Source organism: Chrysoperla carnea, chromosome 5, assembly GCF_905475395.1.
Source record: "Chrysoperla carnea chromosome 5, inChrCarn1.1, whole genome shotgun sequence".
NCBI classification, from domain to species: Eukaryota; Metazoa; Arthropoda; class Insecta; order Neuroptera; family Chrysopidae; genus Chrysoperla; species Chrysoperla carnea.
The window spans coordinates 39,174,333-39,200,794 of record NC_058341.1 but is presented as its reverse complement, the minus strand read 5'-3'; the positions used below and the strand labels follow the sequence as shown (position 1 = coordinate 39,200,794).

General features: G+C 28.6%; 1 protein-coding gene across 1 annotated transcript; it reads left to right on the top strand.

The window, feature by feature from the left end:
• The first annotated feature begins 396 nt into the window (after window positions 1-396).
• On the top strand, window positions 397-25,005 carry LOC123300549 (homeobox protein Dlx1a-like). The gene is made up of 4 exons (XM_044883136.1): window positions 397-897; window positions 23,198-23,403; window positions 23,471-23,607; window positions 24,020-25,005. The coding sequence occupies exons 1-4, from the start codon at window positions 432-434 to the stop codon at window positions 24,279-24,281; spliced, it is 1,071 nt and encodes a 356-aa protein (XP_044739071.1). The 5' UTR covers window positions 397-431; the 3' UTR covers window positions 24,282-25,005.
• The last annotated feature ends 1,457 nt before the right edge of the window (window positions 25,006-26,462 follow it).

Here is a 26,462-nt window from a genome sequence, read left to right as displayed (position 1 = left end):
TGAAATTTATATATCTACCTATTTTAAAGGGGACGAAACGTAATGTGTACAGTTTGTTCTTAATTTATGTGTCACATAATGTGGGACGCAACTTTCTTAAACATCCATGTGAATCACTTTTCTTGAATGAGATGAGATTTGAAAATGATGAGCCAATTATGATTATTTAAATATGAGAAATAATCGGTAGTAATAGCCAGCGATTCATTATTGAAATGGTTTTGTCACAGTAAACAACTTTACAGACCAATCAAATTTTGTTAATTTTTCATAAATATTACTTACAAAATATTAAATTTAATAACAATAATTTTTGATTTTTGACATCAAAATAATAACATGTTTTGTTTTTTTCGGCTATTTTTAAAATAAATTCTTATTTATTTGCATGTTTGTTTATTTAAAATAATTGTGCTCGTATAAAAATAAAAATGGAATTAAATTTAAAGAATATTAAAACAGAAAGTGATAATTTTGAGTATAGTGGACAAACAATAACAAGCCCTATTTCATCCCAAACAATCCCAACTAAACCGACAAGTGTTTTTTCTATTGAAAATTTATTAAAAGATAATAATAAAAAACTTTATAATAATACATCGAATTTTTGTTATGGACATGAAAAGAATCCGACGCAATATGAAAATTACCGGCAGCATTATTATAAACCTTTAGTTGAGACTGCATCAAATCACGAAGCGGATTCAAGTAGTAGTTATCCAATTATTGAAGATGAAGAAATTATTTCTAGTGATGAAGACGGTGAATTTGATGAACAGTTAGGTGGACCGTCACTAAATGATAGTGGATCAGAAATTAAGAATTCGGATGAAGTGGTGTCAACATCAAATGATGATTTTAGTCGGGAACAGAAGAATTATAATCATTTTAATCCAGGTAAGTTAATTCTTTAATATAAATATAAGCAATTAAAATTTAAGGAGTAAATTTTTAATTTCTTACTCCGTTGCTAGAAAGAAGTAAAGTTAAACTGTTAAATTTATTTTTAACCCCTTACACTGATCTATTATCCCAAAAACTAGAATTGTAAAATTTTAGTTAAAATTTAAACAAAATATAAATATTTATCATATAAGTAGGCTTTTTATAGGAACAAAATTTTGGTATATGCGTTCATAAAATAACTTAATTGGTCCCTTTCCGTTAATCCTCATGTCTGTCAACACGATTACTCCAATAAAAACTAAAGAACGATTATTCCAAAAAGAACCATCAAGAAAGTCAAATTTGATTTAGGTCCGTCTTAGAAACCGTCGCCATCTTGTGAACCGTTAGAGATAGAGCAAAAAATTAAAGATAAAAAATATTTCTTATAAAAAATAAACATATTTTGTTTGAAAAATTTTCCCGTAAACATAATTGTTGTGGCGCAAATTGGGACAAAACTTTGGTGTTCATTTTCTCCAAAACTATAAATGATACGGAGTTTTGGAGATAGCTTCAAGAGGTGTCATAGAATAAACCTGGTGAGAGGTATGTTCTTTTCGGTATTAATTATGTATATAAAAAAATCTGTTGACGTGGTTGTGTTTCGAAGTGACGACCTTCCGCATTAAAAATGGACATGCTTACATGTAGCAAAAGTAGTAAATGTTACAGGCTCCACGCCTTTGGGAGCCTTAGGTAAATTTACGAAGACTCAAAAATAAGTGAACAAATAGCAGAAGGCAGAACAAAGTAGACAAATTTTTGGCGGAGTAGAATTACGAAGACTAAAAAAAAAAAAGAAATATGGGACTAGAAGAAAATTGGAAAAAAGAACCCCAAATTGATTTACAGCGAACATACCCGTTAGAATAGAATTTGCTACAGGCTCTGCGCACCGACTTAGTTAGGCACCGATTTAGTTTTGTGAGTACCTATATCTTAAAACGGTCTTTAAAATAAAAATATTTAATAAAATGATTAGGAAAGGATTAATAAAATTTAGAAATGAAAAATTTTTTTATGAAATGATAAAATTTACTTTTAGATAGATATTTTCGTAAATATTTTGATTACAATTATTTAGTAGATATTTCGAATAAAATTTCTGGACAGAAAATACATTTAAACTTTTGGTGTTTAAAACCAAAATCAATTTTTAAAGTTGCCTTTTTTCTTATCCAATTTGATAAACTAACTAAACCATTTTAATTTTATTCAAATTTTTAAGAAAATTGGGTTTGCGTTCAAACTACCTCTATGTTTGGGTATTACACTAAATTGTTGTACTCAAAAAATGCGTATAGTTAGAACAACCGCATGCCTTGTCTGCCTAATAGTATACTTTTTCATATTTGATGACAAGTCTAGTTTTAAGAGACTTTTTTCATGATATTAGAGTCGCTTAAATAGAACAAAAGTTAGTTACATCGTAGACCGCATATTTAAAAGGCCTGGGTTCGAGATCCAGTTTCTGTGTAATTTTTCATTTCTTTCTACGTTCTTTCTACGTAATGTGCATTAATTAATTGAATTGTAAAGTCTCTCCTTCATATGTTCACTGGTATGTATAATGTGTTTAGATGGAAAAAGCTATTAAAAGTGTCTATAAAGAACTTTGGCTTATATAAAGTACCTACACAAAAATTTGAAACAAATATAAAATTTGGTTCCAATGTATGTATTACGTCAATAGAAAACAATAAATTTTTTAGTGGTTCATATGAAGGTTTTGTCTGATGAATTATAATTTGATAAATGAACATATTAAATTTGAAATTGGCAATATTCAAAACATTTGTAAGCATGTGTAAATAAAAATTCAATAACATATTTTTAAGCTAATTACTGAATTTGTCATTTCAAATAAGTTAATATATTTTGGACTAATTATACGAAAATTAATTTTGAACTTAATTAATCACAATTCAATTTAAAACAATTTACGTAAAATTTTCTTAAAATAAAATGACGTTTTGGCAATTTTTTGTTGTTGTCAATGTTTATATTGTTTTTCACAATTAATAGATTCAGTCAAAAAGTGAAGATCCAATCTCCTAAACAGGTTTCGAGAAATAAAATTAATTTAGAAATGTTTATTAAAAGAAACACTCAATTTAGTTTTCATTTCGAACCCAAAAAAAAAAAATAATTCTGTTTAAAAACGTCATATTAATTTTTTGAAACCCGGCGTCCTCCTTTGTTGTTGAATAGTACCTATCTTGTAAAGCGCTTAATGTATAACTTCCTAATATCACGCAGTGAGTTTATATTAAAATCGGTCGACTTAAAATATTATGGCCATTATAGTCAAATTCATAACAACGATCTCATATTGTATATACATGTGCACTACTTGTGTCAAAAGCCATGTTGTTGTACATAATACTTAGACATAGTGTAGATACATATGCTCAATACACATACATATCTACATATTAATAAGCTTTTTATACCATGTATATGAAATATAACAAGGCAAACTATGTTTAGTCCCAAGTTTGTAACGCTTAAAAATATTGATGCTATGAACAAAATTTTGGTATAGGTGTTCATAAAAGACCTAATTAGTCTATTTCTGGTTATGTCGAGTTCGTAAATGAGCAACATAGGTCAATTGGATCTTGACTAAACATCACTCTCTGTCTATCTAAGAGTGGATATCTTTCTTTACTAACGTGACGTCAAAAAACAAACGATTGCGTCATGAACCGCCCTAGGGCAATGGCAAAAAATGCCGCCTTAAGTTTCTTCAGCTAGTTCTGATACAATAAAATACATATACAATTTGAACTGAAAAGAAAAATTTCACTCAAATCTTTTATATCGATGCTATATGCTTAAGGATTCATCATTATTTCAGTAAAAAATGAAGCGTAGGAATCAAGTTTTAAAAATTATACGTTTGGCTGAGAATATGTTTGTGAAATTCAAAAGTATTACATTTTTCCACCATTTTCGTCATGTCTAAGATTAAATTCACATGTACAAAAAATATTTTGCCTTTTCGATCAATCTGCCGCCTAGGGCCATGGCCATGTGACCCAATATGTAAATCCAAGCCTGTGTGCACTATAATTATAAATATTTTGCTTCACAATCAATTAAAAATAATTGTTGACAAACTAAATAAACTTAGATTAACACTATATTCTTATTACTACGAAAGGTGAGTTTACGGCAAAACTATCGCTAAGTTTGGGTGTGGTGTATAATTTTGTTAATATAGTCGTAGAATAGAATTTTGTTAACATATAGTAGAATATCCAGTATACTTATCAATCAATCGTTTAAAGAAGTAATATAAAATGAAAATAATTATTTTTAAAGGAATATTTTGTAATAAAAATATATCGAAGAACTCATAGTATGTGGAGTACCTCTAATATTTACTCACAGAAGGAAATAATATATCAAATTTAACAAGACGAAATCTTCTTGAACGATACAACCCGCCCATTCAACGTACATATATTATTTTAATATATATGTGTCTAAGATATATTGTAATAACACTGAATACTGATCCTAAATGAAAACTACAAGAAGTTTTATACACTGAGCGAATTAGTTGTTAAGAATAATTGAAAATTAAATTCCCACTTGACGAGAAATTCTAAAAATTAAATATTATAATTAACGAAGGCTTAGATTGGTCTGGAAACGTCACCCAGATGACAAACTGTGGTACAAATTATCGTCTTCAATTTTACTTATTAAAATAAATTCCAGAAATTTCGAAAATTCACGTTAGGATTTAAATTCCAAACTGATGTCAGAACATGATACACCCCATCAAACTTTTCAGCTTTTGCTTAAATTATTTATTGATTGGTTAACTATAAAATGAGCCATTATAGATTAAAATGACCCCCCCCCCTATATTTATATATATTATATATTTATTTTTAACTCACGTTTACATTCACAAAAATGAACCATTCTTAAATTAAATGTCTTCACCCGTGTGACGCGGACTTTTTGTTCGTAACAAATCTTTTTCTTAACAAATAATTTTGCGTTCAAGAAAGTTTTCTTTGGCGATGATTACTGTATTAAATAGGATCAATATGAAATGAATCTACTATATCTCTTCTTTTAATGCTTAATGTTTATTTGTATTTTTATTTATGTTTCTGTATTTATGTTGTCATCTGATCTAAGAATAATTACGAGTGTCACTAATTGGTCGTACATGATACTTTAAAGTCATAACATTATAATAGTTTATAATATATAAAAAGATGTTATATGTATTCTAATAATTTATAATATACAACAGAAAATTATGTTGTTTTCTTTTGATCTAAAAGATATACCAAAGAACCAAACAACAAGAACTAAGGCGCATAACAACATATAAAGTCTTGCGTAAATCTGTATAATATGCAGTGTAAAATTTTATTGATTATTGACATTCCATACTGAAATCATACAACACCAGGAAAGAACGTAAGTAGTAGTAGTCCCTGTATACACAGGTCCGGATGTACACAAAGCGCCGCCTTTGGCCAATGATAAAATGTCACCCTAAGTTTCTTCAGCTAGATCTGATTCAATAAAATACATATACAATTTGAACTGAATATTTGAATAGTTTGTGACATTCAAAAGTATCAAATTTGTTCAACATCTTCAACATTTTTCGTCATGCCTAAGATCAAATTCACATGTACTCAATTTAATTTGACTTCGATCAATTTGCGACGAGAAAATTTGCCACCTTGGACCATAAACCTTGTGGCCCAATATGTAATAATCCATGTCTGTTTAAGAGACAAATTATTCTTTGTAAAATGATACTATTTTTATCTGCATTTTTTTTCTTCTTAGTTCTTGAGAAACTAAGAAAATCAAATTTACTACATCCATGAGTTGCCAACTAGTCATTTTGTAGAAAGTGCGATACAATCAATTTTAAACTATCGCAAATTTGTTTGGTTTTGTTTTGTTTTTTTTTGTTTTGTTTTTTTTTTTTTTTTTTTTTTTAATAAAACTTACAATTAAATGAAAAATTAATCAATTAATCAAGAGATATTATTTTTGACAGTATAGTATTTAAAAGACAGAATTGTTCCTTGTAAAAAAAATATACAACTTTATCTTTTGCTATTTAGAAATTTATTTAATAAAACAATGTACTTACTTGCTTGTGCATTTGTGCCGTAACTAAGCTCTACAAGGGCAAAATTTATTATGTATAAAGAGAAATGTTTTCTGATAAAATTATCAACTATCATAAAACTTTTTATCATGTACCTAGATAATTTATTTTCTTAAAAACAGAAAAAAATATAACACGTTGAAATGTAAGTAAGTTCCTAGTTGATTCATACATAGTTACAATAATTGAATGAATATTTCCATAGAACGCAAGTTTTAATACATTAAACCAATCCAAACATAAAATATTAAATTCAAAATTTTAAGAAAGAAACCTACGATTTTAAATCAGGTCCGATCGATTGATGAGATCTGCTTGTTGACTGATTTGTTTAATGTTAGAATGATAATTTAATCGAAAGTGTTCTTAGCTATTTTTCAAGAAAATCGTACATAAAATCGCTCACCCGTTAGAAGATCGTACCTCACCTAAAAACCGCACTTGAAAAGATACCGTCAACCTATTGCAACACCTCTGCGATATCCCATTGAACGGTAATTGAAAATGAAAAAAAAAATCAAATATTCACAGCCGTCGCCATGATCAGACATCGAATTTTTCTTATTTTTTCTTAGAGGTTTTTTTTTTACCTTTAAAAGTCAATTAAAATTAAAACAGTAATAATTAAAATATGCAAAAACACGTCACGCAGCCAGTAGTTTTTAGATAACCACGTTTTTCAAGAAAATATTAATTTGAGATAAACACGTTTTAGTTTTTATTGCCATATCTAGTCAAGCTATTTCGTCTCACTGAAATTTTTTTACTGCATATTTTTTTGAATTGAAATTTTAAAACACACAATCACACCTAATTAACAAAATCGTCATATATCCTTCCCCTTAATTTTTGTAATTTTATCGAAAAGTGTCTTAACGTTATTGCAAGAGGAATTTCAAATCAATAATTCTTAGTAATATTCAACAAAAAATTATCGTTTTATTTTTGGTAAAATGTACATAATGACCGGAGTACAAAGCAATTATTTGTTTAATTATTTAAGTATCGAAATGGAATATTTATTAATAGCAAGACGATGTCTGATTATGAATTTCAAGATATTTATGAAACATAAGTTTTCATAATATTCTAAATTCTGAATAAAAAAAGACAATTCCATTTGATCTTGAAAACGTAAGTTTTGAAGTAGTAGATAATCTTTGTTGCCACGGCAAAATGGTTTTTCCTACTGTAAAATCTTATTTTAATAAAAAATATTTGCATCAATATATTTCGGTAATGGCAGGTACGCATTTTTTTTACATTTTGAAATTATTTTAAAATTACCAAAGATTTTTTGCTTGAAGAAAAAATTCATTTGCGAAAAAATTATATCTAAGTAGTTTTGAAAGATTATTTTAAAACATATTTATGAAACCTTGTAAAATATTATATAGAGAAAAATTTCAGATGATAATTTGGATTTTGATTCTATTAGAAAATCCAAATTTGAATAGAAAAGAATTAGGGAAACTAAATTTTTTTTAATTTTTCAGCTTCACTTATGTTTTATGTTAATGGAATTCAAATGGGATCATTAAGTCCATATTTAGTAATTTTAAACGATGAAGGTTATTATGAAGTTCCAAAAATAAGCTCCCTAACTATGACTTGGTTGACCAGCGTCTTCACAATAGGAATGATACCCGGTGCACTTATATCGACGTATGCAAATGATATTCTCGGTAGAAAATTATCAATGATATTATATAATATTCCTGCTCTACTATCACAAGTTTTTCAATACTACGCTGTGAATGTTTCCATGATTTTTATATCAGTAGTTCTACGTGGTGTAATAGGTTCGTGGTGTTTCTCAGTTGCACCAACCTATATTAGTGAAATAGCATCACCTCATTTACGTGGACCGTTCACAGTGTTTGGAGCACTTTGTATGTCTTTAGGAATGTTTTCGGGTAGTTTATTACAATCATATTTCTCCATTGATTTATCAACGATAATTGGTGGAATATTAGTTTTACTGACTTTGGTGACAGTTTGTTTCGTGTCTGAATCACCATACTTTTGCATCTCCAAAAAACAAGACGCTAAATGTAAAGAATCGTTAAGAAAATTTCTTTGTGAACAAAACGTCGATAGAGAGTTTGAAGAAATTAAATCGGATTGGACTGAAAGTCTTGCCGTAAAACAATTAGGATGGACAAAAATTTTTACAGTTCCATCAAATCTTAAGGTGTTTTTAATATGCGTTGGTGTTCAATCGTGTCAAGAATTGACTGCACAACTAATTATGATCGCAAATATTCATGCAATAGTTCAGCATTCTGAATTAGATTTATCAATAACGCAAATTTCAATATTAGTAAAAGGTGTTGAAACTTTAGCAAATGTTTTTTCTATTTTCGTCGTGGATTCATGGGGTCGTAGACCATTATTTTTACTGGTGTCTTTAGGCGCTTGTATAGCACATTTTATTACTTTCCTCGGATTTTTCACAGCGAATATCTTTGGAGAAATATCAACTGCTCTTGGAATAACAACTTTCATTGGAAATCTTATTTACATATCAATGTCCGGGCTAGGGTTGAAACATTTACCAAATGTCTTTTGTGCAGAACTATTTCCTACTTACATTAAATCAAAAGGCTGTGCTTTAATAATGGTTATAGCGTCCTTAGAAGGTGTAATAGTTTCACAATTATTTGATTTTTTATCAAACATTGCATACTATTTGCCATTTTTAGTCTTTTCAGTAATCGGTTTTCTAAGTTTCATATTTGGTATAATTTGGGTTCCTGAAACTAAAAGTAAATCTTTAGCTGAAATACAAAAACAGTTGAAAATGTAATCGAGTTTTTATTTCGACCATGCCTAGTAATAGGGATTTTAGGCAAATTATAGCAAAAGTTGATTTTTTTTTACTTTTTACCTGTAAACTAGATACAGTTTTTTTCTGGTGAAAATTAGTTGCTTAAAGTATGAAATCGTACACTCAAATGAAATGTGAAAAAATATTTTCTTGATTCAATAAAAAATTTATAGCAGTCAAATATTTTCTTGAATTAAGTATTGAGATCAATGACTTAAGAAATATTTACTTGTTAAAAGAACATCAACAGCCAAGCAAACACGTTTACTCCTATTTAGTAATTAACAGTACAAGTCTTATTTTACACATTCGTTGTGTGCGTAGTCATGGTAGGGATACTAAAATCAATGCGAGCGCTTCCAGTGAAAGGTTTTGGCGTTAAAGAAGGCTGTTATGATTAATCTTTAAATGTTAAGAAAATGTCGAGTGTCACTAATTGGTCGTACATGACACTTTAAAGTCATAACATTATAATAGTTTATAACATATAAAAAGATGTTATTTATATGTATTCTAATAATTTATAATATACAACAGAAAATTATGTTGTTTTCTTTTGATCTAAAAGATATACCAAAGAACCAAACAACAAGAACCATGGCGCATAACAACATATAAAGTCTTGCGTAAATCTGTATAATATGCAGTGTAAAATTTATTGATTATTGACATTTCATACTGAAATCATACAACACCAGGAAAGAACGTAAGTAGTAGTAGTCCCTGTATACACAGGTCCGGATGTACACAAAGTGCCGCCTTTGGCCAATGATAAATAAATGTCACCCTAAGTTCTTCAGCTAGATCTGATTCAATAAAATACATATACAATTTGAACTGAAGATTTGAATAGTTTGTGACATTCAAAAGTATCAAATTTGTTCAACATCTTCAACATTTTTCGTCATGCCTAAGATCAAATTCACATGTACTCAATTTAATTTGACTTCGATCAATTTGCGACGAGAAAATTTGCCACCTTGGACCATAAACCTTGTGGCCCAATATGTAATAATCCATGTCTGTTTAAGAGACAAATTATTCTTTGTAAAATGATACTATTTTTATCTGCATTTTTTTTCTTCTTAGTTCTTGAGAAACTAAGAAAATCAAATTTACTACATCCATGAGTTGCCAACTAGTCATTTTGTAGAAAGTGCGATACAATCAATTTTAAACTATCGCAAATTTGTTTGGTTTTGTTTTGTTTTTTTTTGTTTTGTTTTTTTTTTTTTTTTTTTTTAATAAAACTTACAATTAAATGAAAAATTAATCAATTAATCAAGAGATATTATTTTTGACAGTATAGTATTTAAAAGACAGAATTGTTCCTTGTAAAAAAAATATACAACTTTATCTTTTGCTATTTAGAAATTTATTTAATAAAACAATGTACTTACTTGCTTGTGCATTTGTGCCGTAACTAAGCTCTACAAGGGCAAAATTTATTAAGTATAGAGAGAAATGTTTTCTGATAAAATTATCAACTATCATAAAACTTTTTATCATGTACCTAGATAATTTATTTTTTTAAAAACAGAAAAGAATATAACCCGTTGAAATGTAAGTAAGTTCCTAGTTGATTCATACATAATTACAATTGAATGAATATTTCCATAGAACGCAAGTTTTAATACATTAAACCAATCCAAACATAAAATATTAAATTCAAAATTTTAAGAAAGAAACCTACGATTTTAAATCGGGTCCGATCGATTGATGAGATCTGCTTGTTGACTGATTTGTTTAATGTTAGAATGATAATTTAATCGAAAGTGTTCTTAGCTATTTTTCAAGAAAATCGTACATAAAATCGCACCGCCCGTTACTAATCGCATCACCCGTTAGAAGATCGTACCTCACCTAAAAGCCACACTTGAAACTTAACAAAGAACCCTCTTGATCATTTAACCTTTCGCGCTAAATCGTGTTATCCGTTTAGAAGCTACGATGCCACAGAGTGGCACATAGGCACACTGATACACAGACACGTTAATCTTATTATCCTCTTCTTTTTAATTTGGTACTAAAAGCAACAACAATAACAAAGTTATTTTTGTTGATATTTCGATAAAATTCGGGAGATCCCTTTAACAATAAAATCATGCATCTTCAAGCAATCAGTTCACAATGTATGTTCGCGTGCATGTATCAGATGGGTCTAAAATCTTATTAAATTGATCGAAATATAATATCAAAGTCCAGTAGTTTACACAGCGAATTTGACAGTCGAGGCGTATTATTGAGAATAGACACTGGCTGTTAAAGTCGCTCTGTAAACTACTAGACTTGTTTCTTTTTTTTCAAATTTTATTTAACGCAGTTAGGTTTTTTATTGTTTAATTATTTATTTTATTTTAGACTTGTCTCCCAGCATTAAAAAAAACTCTCTTATTATACTAAATTATTACTTTTATTAATGTATTACTATTACGCTCCAAAATCCGCCATTTTGTGTTGCTCACAAAATAAAACACCTATCTAAGAGCATTTGGATTTTGAGACAAATATAAAGGTACCTTAAATGTTGAAATCCATTCAGCCGTTTGGAAGATACGAGGTAATAACGAAATTTACAAACAAATATACATACATACAAGATACCGTCAACCTATTGCAACACCTCTGCGATATCGCATTGAACGGTATTTGAAAATGTAAAAAAATCAAATATTCACAACCGTCGCCATGATCAGACATCGAATTTTTCTTATTCTTTTCTTAGAGGTTTTTGTTTACCTATAAAGGTCAATTAAAATTAAAACAGTGATAATTAAAATATGCAAACACACATAAAAAAATATTAATTTGAGATAAACACGTTTTAGTTTTTATTGCCATATTTAGTCGGGTTATTTCGTCTCACTGAAATTTTTTTGAATGTAAATTTAAAAAAAATACACACGCAATCACGTTTAATTAACAAAATCGTCATATATCCTTCCCCTTAATTTTTGTAATTTTATCGAAAAGTGTCTTAACGTTATTGCAAGAGGAATTTCCAATCAATAATTCTTAGTAATATTCAACAAAAAATTTTCGTTTTATTTTTGGTAAAATGTACATAATGACCGGAGTACAAAGCAATTATTTGTTTAATTATTTAAGTATCGAAATGGAATATTTATTAATAGCAAGACGATGTCTGATTATGAATTTCAAGATATTTATGAAACATAAGTTTTCATAATATTCTAAATTCTGAACAAAAAAAGACAATTCCATTTGATCTTGAAAACGTAAATTTTGAAGTAGTAGATAATCTTTGTAGCCACGGCAAAATGATTTTTCCTACTGTAAAATCTTATTTTAATAAAAAATATTTGCATCAATATATTTCGGTAATGGCAGGTACGCATTTTTTTATTAATTCACTTTCTACCAGAAATCGATAATTTTATTTAACATTTTGAAATTATTTGAAAATTACTAAAGATTTTTTGCTTGAAGAAAAAAAAATTTACTGATGAAAAAATTATAATTTTGAAAGATTATTTTAATACCTATTTTTTAGTAATTTGGATTTTGATTCTATTAGAAAATCCAAATTTGAATAAAAAAAGAAGTAGGATAACTAAAATTTTTTTAATTTTTCAGCTTCACTTATGTTTTATGTTAATGGAATTCAAATGGGAACACTGAGTCCATATTTAGTAATTTTAAACGTTGAAGGTTATTATGAAGTTCCAAAAATAAGCTCCCTAACTATGACTTGGTTGACCAGCGTCTTCACAATAGGAATGATACCCGGTGCACTTATATCAACGTATGCAAACGATATTCTCGGTAGAAAATTATCAATGATATTATATAATATTCCTGCTCTATTATCACAAGTTTTCCAATACTACGCTGTGAATGTTTCCATGATTTTTATATCAGTAGTTCTACGTGGTGTATTAGGTTCATGGTGTTTCTCAGTTGTACCAACCTATATTAGTGAAATAGCATCACCTCATTTACGTGGACCGTTCACAGTGTTTGGAGCACTTTGTATGTCTTTAGGAATGTTTTCTGGTAGTTTATTACAATCATATTTCTCCATTGATTTATCAGCGATAATTGGTGGAATATTAGTTTTACTGACTTTGGTGACAGTTTGTTTCGTGTCTGAAACACCATACTTTTGCATCTCCAAAAAACAAGACGCCCAGTGTAAAGAATCGTTAAGAAAATTCCTTTGTCAAGAAAACGTCGATAGAGAGTTTGAAGAAATTAGATCAGACTGGACTGAAAGTCTTGCCGTAAAACAATTAGGATGGACAAAAATTTTAACAGTTCCATCAAATCTTAAGGTGTTTTTAATATGCGTTGGTGTTCAATCGTGCCAACAATTGACGGCACAACTAATTATGCTCGTAAATATTCATGCAATAGTGCAGCATTCTGAATTAGATTTATCATTAACGCAAATTTCGATATTAGTAAAAGGTGTTGAAACTTTAGCAAATGTTCTTTCTATTTTCGTTGTGGATTCATGGGGTCGTAGACCATTATTTTTACTGGTGTCTATAGGCGCTTGTATAGCACATTTTATTACTTTCCTCGGATTTTTTACAGCGAATGTCAATGGAGAAATATCAACTGCTCTTGGAATAACGACATTTCTTGGAAATCTTATTTACATATCAATGTCCGGGCTAGGATTGAAACATTTACCAAATGTCTTTTGTGCAGAACTATTTCCTACTTACATTAAATCAAAAGGCTGTGCTTTAATAATGGTTATAGCGTCCTTAGAAGGTGTAATAGTTTCACAATTATTTGATTTTTTATCAAACATTGCATACTATTTGCCATTTTTAGTCTTTTCAGTAATCGGTTTTCTAAGTTTCATATTTGGTATAATTTGGGTTCCTGAAACTAAAAGTAAATCTTTAGCTGAAATACAAAAACAGTTGAAAATGTAATTGAGTTTTTATTTCGACCATGCCTAGTAATAGGGATTTTAGGCAAATTATAGCAAAAGTTGATTTTTTTTTACTTTTTACCTGTAAACTAGATACAGTTTTTTTCTGGTGAAAATTAGTTGCAATTAATCAATTAATTGAAAAAAGTATAAAATCGTACACTCAAATGAAATGTGAAAAAATATTTTCTTGATTCAATAAAAAATTTATAGCAGTCAAATATTTTCTTGAATTAAGTATTGAGATCAATGACTTAAGAAATATTTACGTGTTAAAAGAACATCAACAGCCAAGCAAACACGTTTACTCCTATTTAGTAATTAACAGTACTTACAAGTCTTATTTTACACATTCGTTGTGTGCGTAGTCATGGTAGGGATACTAAAATCAATGCGAGCGCTTCCAGTGAAAGGTTTTGGCGTTAAAGAAGGCTGTTATGATTAATCTTTAAATGTTAAGAAAATGTCAAATTAAAATTATTGAAAAACAGTAATTAATTTAACTGAATGCGTTAAAATTGTGAAAATAAGAATCAAATTGCACAAATATTATTTTTCAAATGTAAAATTATCATAAATATTTATTTAAATTTGTGAGACAATAATATTAAATTTTCAATGTATGTCATAAATGCAATCCATACAATTATATATGCATCCATACAATTCTATAATTAAAGTAGTGTATCGTTACCATGGAAACGCCTCCAAAAAAACTCACGCACTGTGCGAATAAGAACAAAATTATAGTTTTTGTTTGTTGATTATTCTTTATTATCACCTAGATTATGCGGTATATCTTTAAACAGTGGTTGTAAACTTTTATTTGAGGCTGTTCTATAAACATTTTATGATTGGCGTGAAACTTTATAATTTTTTTAAGAATCTTCTTAGATATTCATTGGCGGGAAAAAAATTTATAAAGCATTGGAATTATACCCTTTACTTTATCGATTTGGTTACTCTTATTTCATGAAAATCCTGTTAATTTTTAAAATTTTTATTGTTCACATCCAGGTACAGTGGAATAAGAAAAAGTACCTGGACAATGAAAATTGGGAAAATTAACAGTATTTTCGAAAAATAAAAGTAACCAGAACATGTAGAATATGAATACCTATAACATATCCAAACAAATCGATAAAGTAAAGGGTATAATCACAGTGCTTGAATTTGAATTGTATCACTTTAACCATTTTTATCTGGAAAACCGCTTATCTTTATAAATTTTTTTTTCACCTATCGATATTTTTAAGTGTTACAAACTTGGGACTAAACTTAGTACACCTTTTCAGTTTTTTGCCTTTTAAAAATGTTACCAATTTCATTTGTTTTCGTTTGTTAAAAAGTTTTTTACTAAAATTTTAATTTATTTTTAATAATAATAAATTAATTATGCAGTTTATTTAAAGTAATAAGTGTTTATACCTCAGTACAAACACTACTTAACAGCATACCAAGTAATTATTTTTAAATATGACCTTTTAATATATTCATTTATCAAAACATTTTTGACATAAATGTTCTTGTACGTCCGTACGTCTGTCCGATTTGTACACACAACTGTTAATTATAATAATTTAAAATTGATTTATTTAAATGCAAAATTATATGATCATTATTCATTTACGAATTTATTATAACGAAATGTATACTCACAACAAGTATATTACACCGTTGTACAGAGGTGATGATTATTATATATATTTATATAGCAAAAGGTAACACTTAACGAGTACTAGTTTTAATGAATAAAATTTAAAAATATATATATAATGTTTAATTTATTTTCAGTTATTTTTAACACGTTTTTATTTTCTTAGTTTTTTGTCTATTTATTATACCATGTACGTATGAAATATACATAGTATATTAAGTTTAGTCCCAAGTTTGTAACCCTTAAAAATATTGAAGCTACGAAATTGGTATAGGTGTTCATAGAATCATCTAATTAGTCCATATTCGGCTGTCCGTCCGTCCGTCCGTCTGTCAACACGATAACTCAAAAACGAAAAAAGATATCAAATTTTTACAGCGCACTCAGCACGTAAAAAGTGAGGTCGAGTTCGTAAATGAGCAACATAGTTCAATTGGGTCTTGGATCCGTATGACCCATCTTCTCTAAACCGTTCTAGATAGAACAAAAGTTTAAATGTAAAAAAAGTTCTTTATCAAATAATAAACAACTTTTGTTTGAAATATTTTTTTGTATACATCACTGTTTACTCACGAGGTTTACTCAGTCAATTGTTTGTTTTCACTTGATCGATACAAATTTTGAATATGGTGATCACGTGAGAAAAATACATTTTTTAATTGAAATTAAAAAAAGAAAACGGTAAAAGATATCAATAAGATTTTTTTGTAAATTTATGACATTGGATTATGGCATTTTTACTTCAATAATGATTTCATATAAATAACAAGTTCAGGAATCATCAAAGAAGGGGTGGTAGAGAGGTATCGAAACTTTTGTTGATTATGGTCATAAAGTGAATAAGAGAACATTTTACGATACCAAAATGTGATATTCATTCACTATTTTTAACACGCTTTTATCTATGTATGTATGTATGAATCTGTGTACCGGAATCTTTGAAACATGATTTTCACCAACTTCAAAACATCGAATTGAATTGAAGCTTCGCACACTTGTCAAGTCGAATATAATACATCGATATTGTATCTAATACAATACAATAATTTAACAAGTTTGTCCGATTATCCAGATCAGGATCTTCAGTATTACTGAACAACGATTCACTAAAAAATCTTTGATGGTGGAAGCGCAAATAACATTTTATAATATTAATAAATAATAGTTTAAAAAACTAAAAAAATACGCTTTTGTAGCTTGCTGAAATAAAAAGTAGCAAATAAATAATTGTTAAAAAAATTTCTATAAGTTAAAAGAAAAAATCATTTTGTCCTAAAAAAACGTGGCCTCGTAGGTTGCTTTTTAAGATATTTAATAATGACTTTACGTATAGGTACCAATATCTGTTAATAAAATATTTACAATAATTGAACTATAGCAAACAACGCTTTTTACGATAAAATGTTTTTTTTTTTTGAGATAAAAAAAAACTTTTTCAAAACTCTGGGCGCATTGAACAAATTTACATTGTAATTTACCTTAACGAGATATTGGGATAGCGTAGAAAATTATGTAAGGATTGCCATATGAAAAATTTAAAGGCCAAATAAATAAAATTTAAATTATTGAATTTTTCTAATAGAAAAAGGCCTCATTTACACTTTGAAATGAAAATTAAATTAAAAATATAAAGACAACAAAAGAAACAATTTTTATCTGATATAATTAAATTTTAAACATAAAGATAATATAAAAACAAGAAACAATTTTTATTTGTAAGATGGCTGTTCTGAAATCAATTTTCTAATTTAAATATCACAATTACACTAAGGATCGCCAAAACAGTTTTACCGCAATCATCTTTCTGATCACTATCCCCACTTCAAATTCAAAAATAATTCATTTTTAAAGAAAAGCTATCAAATATAAAAATAACTTTAGTGTTATCAGCGAGGGTTTATGAACCGACTTGTTAGATTTTGAACCATCAGTATCTGAGTATCGATATAATGACTCTAATAAAAGGCGATGTAAGAACGAATGAAAAATTACATAGGTATCCAAATAATTATGATGAATGATTATTTCTAATTTAAATAATAATAATAATTTTCAAAATGTTATTATTTTTATGATTGTTGTTGCAATCTCGTATTTCATGACAATATAAAAATGTCATAATAAATAAAAATATAAATGTTTTAATATAGTTATATGTTTTATTTTACGAGATAATAAAAATAAAAAATTTACAAGATCTACCTATGTAGTGAATCTTCTAATTTTAAAAACAAACATTGGTTTTTATGTTAGTTTTAGTAAATTGTTGTTAAATATGTATACGCATTTATTAAAATATTAAAGTGTTGTTAAAAGCTTAATTGGATGGTTAGGGTTCCGTTGTACAAGAAAAGAAAATAACTTTTTTTGTATTAAAAAATTACACGCAGTAGCAAAAACGTTTTTAGAATTTCTTGCTAAAATTGTTGCTAACTAGCAAAAACTACGAAGGTAGCTTTTAGAGCAATAGAAAATAAGATAACTAGAGAAATTCAAGACATTGAATCAAGTCTTCCAACTGCGAAAAAAGTATCGAATTCATATTATCATTGAAGGATTCGCTATTCTCGATTTTTCCGTTCATAAACGAATAACTTTTAATTGATATGTCAACAATATTTTGTTTGTAAATAAATTAATAATTTAACTCAAATTTAACAATTTTTCCTGTTTAAAAATATAACACCAGTGTCGTATTAATTCCGAATTTTCGAGTTAGTCGGTTTAATAATGCAATATGAGTTCTCGACTAATCAAATATTACAGAATATCAAACTATTATGAATTCGCCAACTTTAAATCCACCAGCAATGCCTTGAAAGGGAATTGATAAGCGATATGAAAAATAGATTACAAAACAATATCTAAACTTTAATATAAATACTATTTAATAAAAATAAGGCTTGGTGTAGAAGCTTTAAGCAATAAAGGGTAAAAAGTATTTTTCACTTAAATTTTTCTTTCTTACCCCACCATGAAGGAGTGGTTAAGATTTTCACGCTTATTTTGTATGTTTGTTTGTAAATTTCTTTATTACCATGTATCTTGTAAACGACTCGATGGATTTCGACATTTCACGTATCGTTATATTCGTCTTAAAAACTCAAGCCTCCTTAGTGTTTGAAAAAAGGCTAAATGGTGGATTTTTTCGCGAAATAGTAATACAATATTTTTAAAAAAACCAAACCTATCGAATAGAGTATCAAAATGAACGAAATTAAAAGGAGATTTTAAAAACACATATAAGTTATATGCTTAAAATTAATAAGGAATAATAAATTGTTTTAAAAAGTTTTAATAGAGTATAATAATAAGGTTTTTTAATGCCGGGACACTAAAAAGCTTAAAATAAAATAAGAAATTAAAAAAAACACAAATACAACTGCGTTAAGTAAAATCTGAAAAGAAAGGAACAAATTCAGTGGTTTAAATAGCGACCTTAATAGTCGGGACCCATTAAAGTCAAGACCGGCTCAAACATTCCCAATAAGGGGCCCCGGCTGGTAAATTCCTTATATGTAAACTGCTGGACTTGTTTCTTTCTTTTCTTTTCAAAGCTTATATATTTTGAGAATGTATATTTTGCCTACTATCTATTGATCCAGCCCTGTATTAGAGTCAAGCATACATCAGGTCTACATTAAAACTATGCAGTATAGTATAACGAATGCAAATTACGTGAAACGGTTACAGTAAATTAAGAACAGTATGATAGCATCCCAAATCATTTTAAAACAGTAATTTTCTAGCATATACAAGTTTTAAACTTACTTTTTTTTTTTTGTTATTTCATTAATTATTATGTCGTTAAAATTAACGATGTATCGTTACAACTCTCTGTATATATGTATACTGTTTAGTTTGTTCTTTTTAGCGTTCGGTGTAGTACGCTAGGTGAAAATAAAAAAGATTCTGATTATACCTTAAGAGCATCATCTCTTTCTATTTACATCTAGTGTACTTCACCATGCTAAAAAGGACAAACGATCTGTTTGCCTAAAATAATATGAATCATTAAAATTTTTAGGATAAGTTTTTTTATTTAGTGTTTGTAATTATTTTATTTTAACAGTATAATGAATGCAATTTATGTGACACGCGGTATTTCTTAGCATTCCGTACCACTTATCAAGAATAATGGACCTAAGGAATTTATTATTCCATTTACATTGCAGCCCATCGCCCGACGATATCATTTTTTTTGTTAGAATCTATTTCAAAATATGGACTTTAAATAAACATTTTATATTTATCATCTTATTTTTTTTATAGTTTCATGGAATCTAGTTCACTTTGGGAAGTTAATTATTTAAGGTATCGAAAGAAGAAATTTGTTCGGGATAGTCCCGTATATACGATTTTAGTCGATATATCAGAAACTATTCGCCCAATCTTTGAAATAACCTCATTTTTGTACTTTTGGGTTAAAATTACTCTAGAATACGATTTTAATCAAATCGTATAATAGCTCGGAGCGATCCTGGAGATATCTCGATAACTAATGATCTGATCATAAAATGTGTTGTATTTTTCTAAAAGATTGATACACTCCGGATTAACGCTCGTTTACGATTTTAATCGATATCTCAGAAATTATTCATTCAAGAGAACCCACCCGATTTTTACAATTTATGGATCCAAATCACTCTAGAATAAGATTTTTAAGAAACTTTGTAAATGGGCTAATGATTCAAAAAAGTAGAAAATTGGACTAATTTTACAATTGGATGATTTGTTTTTAATATACCAATCACCTAAAATGTACGAAAGGCTATTATTTCGGAATGATTCCAGGCACAAAAAAAGGTCGATTTTATGAACATACGACAAGTTTCCAAAATACCGACTGAAAAAATTGATCTGAAATAACACTCATTGTATATAATTTTAGACGATATTTAAGAAACTACTCGTTTTGGGCGTTATCATACGTTCGTATTATTCCTCTGTAGACCGGTCTTCTAATTACCAACCATTACAAGACAATAATTGTTGAATAATCGCTTGAATAGTTAAAAAATAGTTAAAAAATGAATAATTAGTCATATATTTATTACCACAAGAATAAGATGTTCTATCTAGATAACAAAATAAATATTCAAAGAACATGTTGGCGCGTATATCACAAGATAATTGACATAGAGTAGTTCATAACAGACAAATAGTGACGCTAAATGCTCTCTAATTACTGCTAGAGACATCTGTCAGTGCCATAGAATCATTTTCTTATATCTTGTGTTGTTTATATTGCTTTTAGACCGTGAGCCGATAATTAAGCGAAATTTACATGATTCAGCGATTTAGATAATTAGTATAAAAGCAAGTTTGTTAACAGAGCAAATAAAGCTTTCCTCAAGTTTCGAATTTGTAGAAATCGAGTTTTTTCGATTTTCCTTTTTCAAGGATGTTTTATTGTCCGCGGTTTATGTAAAGAAAAAGTCATTCGCAGCACAATACTTAAAAACAAACGGCTTCAAGTTTGTAACTGTAAGAAAACACGATTTTCATAAATTCAACACTCGAGCGCGGTTTACCACCTCATTTTTCATTAATAACAAACTTACCGTTATCGCCATCTGCAGCTATCTTAAAACTGCAGAAATGTTAGCAAACTAGGCGTCCGGGTAAAAATCATTTTTACACTTCTACGGAATTATGCGCTTACGCTAATGGATGTTTGGTTGGAAGGACTATACGATCTCTCCTGAAGTTTTCAAGAGCTAAAGTCTGAAGGCTAAAGGACTGATAATAAATACGTAAGACCTATTTCGCCAATGCAAAACTCTTCCGATCGTCCTCCATTGTTGACCAAAAAAAAAAAATGTTTACACAACCGTAAGTAAGGCCAGTTATGACTTATACTACTGAAACATGAACTCTATGAACAGTGGTTGTCGGTGGTTATTAATATTCGTATCAAAAATATTAAGAAAGATGCATGGGCCATTGTTCGAACAGGCCGAATGAAGAACGCGAATAAACGTAGAGTTACGCTAGCTATAAGGGCGAATGTGATATTAAACAATTAATAAAAGTCCCAAAAATCGAATAGTTAGGCCTTATTATGATAATGGCGAATGATGATAGGTATAATTCCCAAGAAAATGCTACCAATGGATGAAAATCGAAAAGAATAACCTGGATAGACTTAATGTAATTAGTTGGAATGGAAAGGATATTTGTACAGAATAGTTGTAACTATCCAGAAAATCAAGACTTATTCCTGGCTTTGTATTTAGTTAGTTTGACTATCGGCTCACGGCCTATTTTTATGCTCTAGTAGCAGTAATACAGTATGATTTATTTTTAGAAAAATCTACATAGTATGTTGAACGTATATACGTACGCTAACTAATAATTCTACACCACTTAGAAAAGCATTTTTATACGACTATCATCTTAAATACAATTCTTTCCTGTCGTAAAGACAATTTATTTATTTTAAAATTTATTTATTTGTAATTTAAAATACATTTGTTATAAAAGTACAGTGTGGCCTATATTATTTGATCCTCTGTTACTGTTTGTTTCGCACTATCAATAATGCAGCAAGACCTTATGCCACAATGAAATTGATTAAACAAAGACTTCTATAATTAAACATTTTATATGAAGAGGATTTGTCCACTTATTGTGTTTGGCTCCTCTACAATTGTTAAACCAGATGACAATAAAGACAAACAGAATTTTTAGTACCTACAGTCGATATTATGAGATATATTGAAAAATTGAATTTTTTATGCATTATAATAAGAAAATATAGCCTTTTATAGCCTTTTTATGCAAACACGCTGTAAGATGTATGGCCAAATAATGTTGCATCTTGCGTTTATTTTAAAGCACGTGAAAAAAACTGATCACAAGACAAAATAAGATGTCTAAATAGAAAAATTGTTGCTATTCTAAAATTTCCACATACCATAAAAATATCTACGTAGATTAACTCTGCATTAGCCTATTAGTTTGTGGTACACAGCAGCGGCGTTAGCCAACGCAAAACCCTGGGCCGTACACTTTTTGTTAGGCATAAAAGTTAACCTTTCGAGCTTAACGTGTAGCCGGGAAAAAAAACAGCTGGCATAAATACTTCGTTTTTTTAAGTTTAGTTGAATTTTAAGAAATTTTTGAGGATATTATATCTTGCACTTATCGCATTAGACTCACTGTTTATTTAAATGAATTACAGGCCAGTGATTATTCAAATTAGGTGCGATCTGTAAACAGAGGTTGTTTAGAAGCTCCCAGGTTTTATCGAATTTAAAAAAAAACCTTTTTATCGTTATTTGTTTTTTAAAAACAAAATTATATCAAGCCAAAAATGAAATTTGTTCTAGTTTTAAATATAGAACGGCTTCTGCAACAATAAAAAATAAATAGTACTTAGTTTTAATGTTTAATAAATTGTTTTGGCAAAGAAAAATTAAAAAATTATAAATATTGTTTGCTTTCCTAGCTAGATATACTTACCATCAAAATGAGTTTTAGATTAATCTAGAAAAATGAATTTATTGAATCAACGTAATTTTTAATATTTTCTCAATAACAATGCCCATCATTTTTATCAAAGATTGAAAGCCCTAATTTGGCTTATATAGGTACATTCTGTACATAGGAAAATTTTTTTTTCTACGTTTACATTTTTTAATTTATCAAGAAAGTTAACAGATGTTTTTTTTTTTTTTTTGTTCACAGAATACCAGAAAGTTTCTGAAAATCTTCTACCAAATGAAGTACCTGAATCATATTTAAATAATTATGATGAACGAAAGAAAAGACCACGGACTGCGTTTACAGCTGCCCAAATTAAATCATTAGAAGCTGAATTCGAAAAAAATAAATATTTATCAGTAGCGAAACGTTTACAATTATCAAAGAGTTTAAAATTAACTGAAACACAAGTAAGTGATTTATTATAGTTTTTTTTTTTTTTTGGTACGTAAAACTAAATATATATTGCTTTTCTAGATAAAAATATGGTTTCAAAATCGTCGTACAAAATGGAAACGAAAATACACGAACGATGTCGAATTACTTGCTCAACAGTATTATAGTTCAATGGGAATTATTGCTCCTCGTCCAATATTTTTAGGAGATCGCTTATGGTAAGGAATTATTATAAATTAATCAAAATAATCTCTCTTTCACAGTCAGTTGTTTTACGTTCGTAGACTGAAGTAGACTGCTAGAAAATAAACTTTCAAAATTATCTGATGATTCCAGGGTAATTTGGCATACTTTCATTTTTTAGAAATTCGTACAGATTAATGCTTCATTGAAGTATAACGTCGTGAGAAAGTAAAATTTTACTTTCCATATTTTATGACCATATAAACTAAAACAAAATATGGCTAACAGTCACAGCAAAACTTGTAGCATTTTTCAAGGAATTATCAACTAAAATTTTATAAAATTAGGCCTGCTAATATTTTCCCAATAAAAATATAAGGCAAACCACGAGCACGTCAAGTCCATAGCTTTGTTTATATTGAAAATTAACGGCATTTTTATTTCTAGGTTTTTCAATTATCCGGGCCAACCACCAACAACAACTCCTCTACCAGGAGTATCATCAAACTATCCAACGTTTCCTAATCAATCATCAATATTACCACCAACTTTTGCACATCAACACACACCGCTTCATCCGCCACCACAGCAACAAGTCATACCACCGTACTTACGTTTTCATGATATTCATGGATCAATGCCACCTGAAAATACACCATGCCCAATAACACAATTGGAAAATATTGGAAAACATTTAGAATCATCGTAATAAGACATTATAACTTAAATTTTAATAGCCGTACTGATTATTTTATTTGTACTAATGTAAAAGGGTGCCTTATATCTGTACAAAAAAGGGGTAAAAAATTGTAATATGTAGAGAGCTAAGGGGTAACAATATTAGATGATACTCAAATCAACTTAAGGTGTATTGCTTGCATTGGAAATAAATTGTATCAGTTGTTCACCAAATTTTAAAGAATGATAGATTTCTATTTAATAAATTTTTATCTTAAAGGAAAAAAATTGGCCACGTTTGGATTTCCTGCAAATGAATTTGGAAATCATGGTTGTGTCCTTGTTACTCTTACATAGCTGAATGGAATAATTTTGACAGTCAAAATTGTTTTGCTTTTTTCATATAGAAAAAAGTGTGAGCTTTTTTTAAAAAAAACTGCAACATGTTACCCCCCCCCCTTAAAGCATAAGTTTCTCCCCTTAACAGTTACTTACGTATTCGAGCTCTCAAACTGATGAGCTTTTTGTGAATCTAAAACTAATGTTACCGATTTACATTTCATTTTACAGTTATGTAAATTTGAATTGAATTTTAATAAAAAAAAGAAACTGAAATACACTGTGTGTGAGATATTCAAAGTATCTGCAGATTGGCTGCGGATTTGTGCGAGGTCTAAATTAGATGTAATCTTTATTTCGGTAGAACTTTTTCAAATTTTGGCAAATGATATAATTTAATTGTCAAAAATCATGTACGTATTATATGTGGCTAAAATATTGATCTTAACGCTTCATATTATTGATCCACTGAATATATTCTTAACAAAAACAATAATTAAAAAACAACACCCTTACATCAAAAAACGTATGCATGTAGTTATACATATCTGTATATGTATTTGCCTATACATACGTTGGCTTCTAGTATACAAATAAGTACATTTTCCTACTTTAATTTAGCTATAACATGAAATCCTGTCATTTTCATGACTTGTGACCACGACAACTTTTCCTTAGATTAACTGAAACTATCATTTGTCAAAATTTTAAAAAGTTTGACCGAAATGCAGATTACGCCTAATTTGTGCGAGGTCTAAAAGACGGATTACTGTATCATGAATACTAGAAAATAAGTTAAACCTATTTTCTCGAATAGGTACCAGTGAAAATATTTTATGTAGAATTAAGTTTATTGACAGATAAAGTAAATTTATCTTTTGATTATTATGAAAGTATTTTTTATTTACCAGTCTTTTAATCGCCAATATTGCCACCGACGTTCAGATAAAACAGGTGAGTATGCTTGCCAAAGAAGTTAAATTTATGACTTGCCAACGAAGTTTAAAGTATATTTCTAACGGCATAAGAGAGAAGGAGAAAAAATATAAATAGTTCTCGAAATAGTATTCAAAAAATCAACTACAGTAAATTTGTCAATGTTACAACGAATACCATCACATATTGCTCATCTGTGTAATAGTTCAGCAAGTATCTCCTCACAGCATACAGAGTAAATTGAACAACGTTGCACCTTGCACAATTCACTTTGGATTAGACTAAATATTCGTCAAACAATAGCTAATCTTTGTTTATGGTTTTTTCGTAAACTAAACGGTTAATTACATTTTATTTAGACTCAAAGTATTCCTAAAAATGATTATATTTTTTAAAGTTATTTATATTTCTTTATTTACATGTATCTAGATTTTGTGCGCAAAGTTAATTTCAAAATATTCAAAAATGTCTTCTAAATAGTATCCATTTTTATCCTTTACATGTCAATTATCGACAAATTTGAAAATAGATAGTAGCTAACAGAGACGGTCAATAGTCCTAAATTTTTCTACAGCTTTATGTCATCCAAAACTACATCTTTGGAATTTTTGTCGTTAGAAATGCCTTAAATACGATGAAGACTCTGGCAAATAAATAAGAGTTGTTCATTCGTTTCCGAAAGTTTAAATTGACTCAGACTTTAATGACAATGCACTTGTATATTTCCAAAATTGTTATCTTCTTTTAAGAAATGAAGTATCATCGATCTGATCCCGATTATTTCAATATTCATTCGGCTATGTTTTGAGACTTTGTGAAAAAATTACGCAAATTTATAGCCGATAAGGAGGATATGAAATACTTAAAAGCATGAAATAATAAAAAAACAGTTTTTATAAAGAGCAGGTAACCGAAAATATGCATCACAGATTATAGT

What these genes read in the sequence shown, in the direction of transcription:
- LOC123300549 (XM_044883136.1), top strand. Translation starts at nt 432, where the DNA reads ATGGAATTAAATTTAAAGAATATTAAAACAGAAAGTGATAATTTTGAG. An exon ending in TTATAATCATTTTAATCCAG is followed by an intron (nt 898 to 23,197) that starts GTAAGTTAATTC and finishes TTTTGTTCACAG; the next exon opens with AATACCAGAAAGTTTCTGAA. An exon ending in TAAAATTAACTGAAACACAA is followed by an intron (nt 23,404 to 23,470) that starts GTAAGTGATTTA and finishes TTGCTTTTCTAG; the next exon opens with ATAAAAATATGGTTTCAAAA.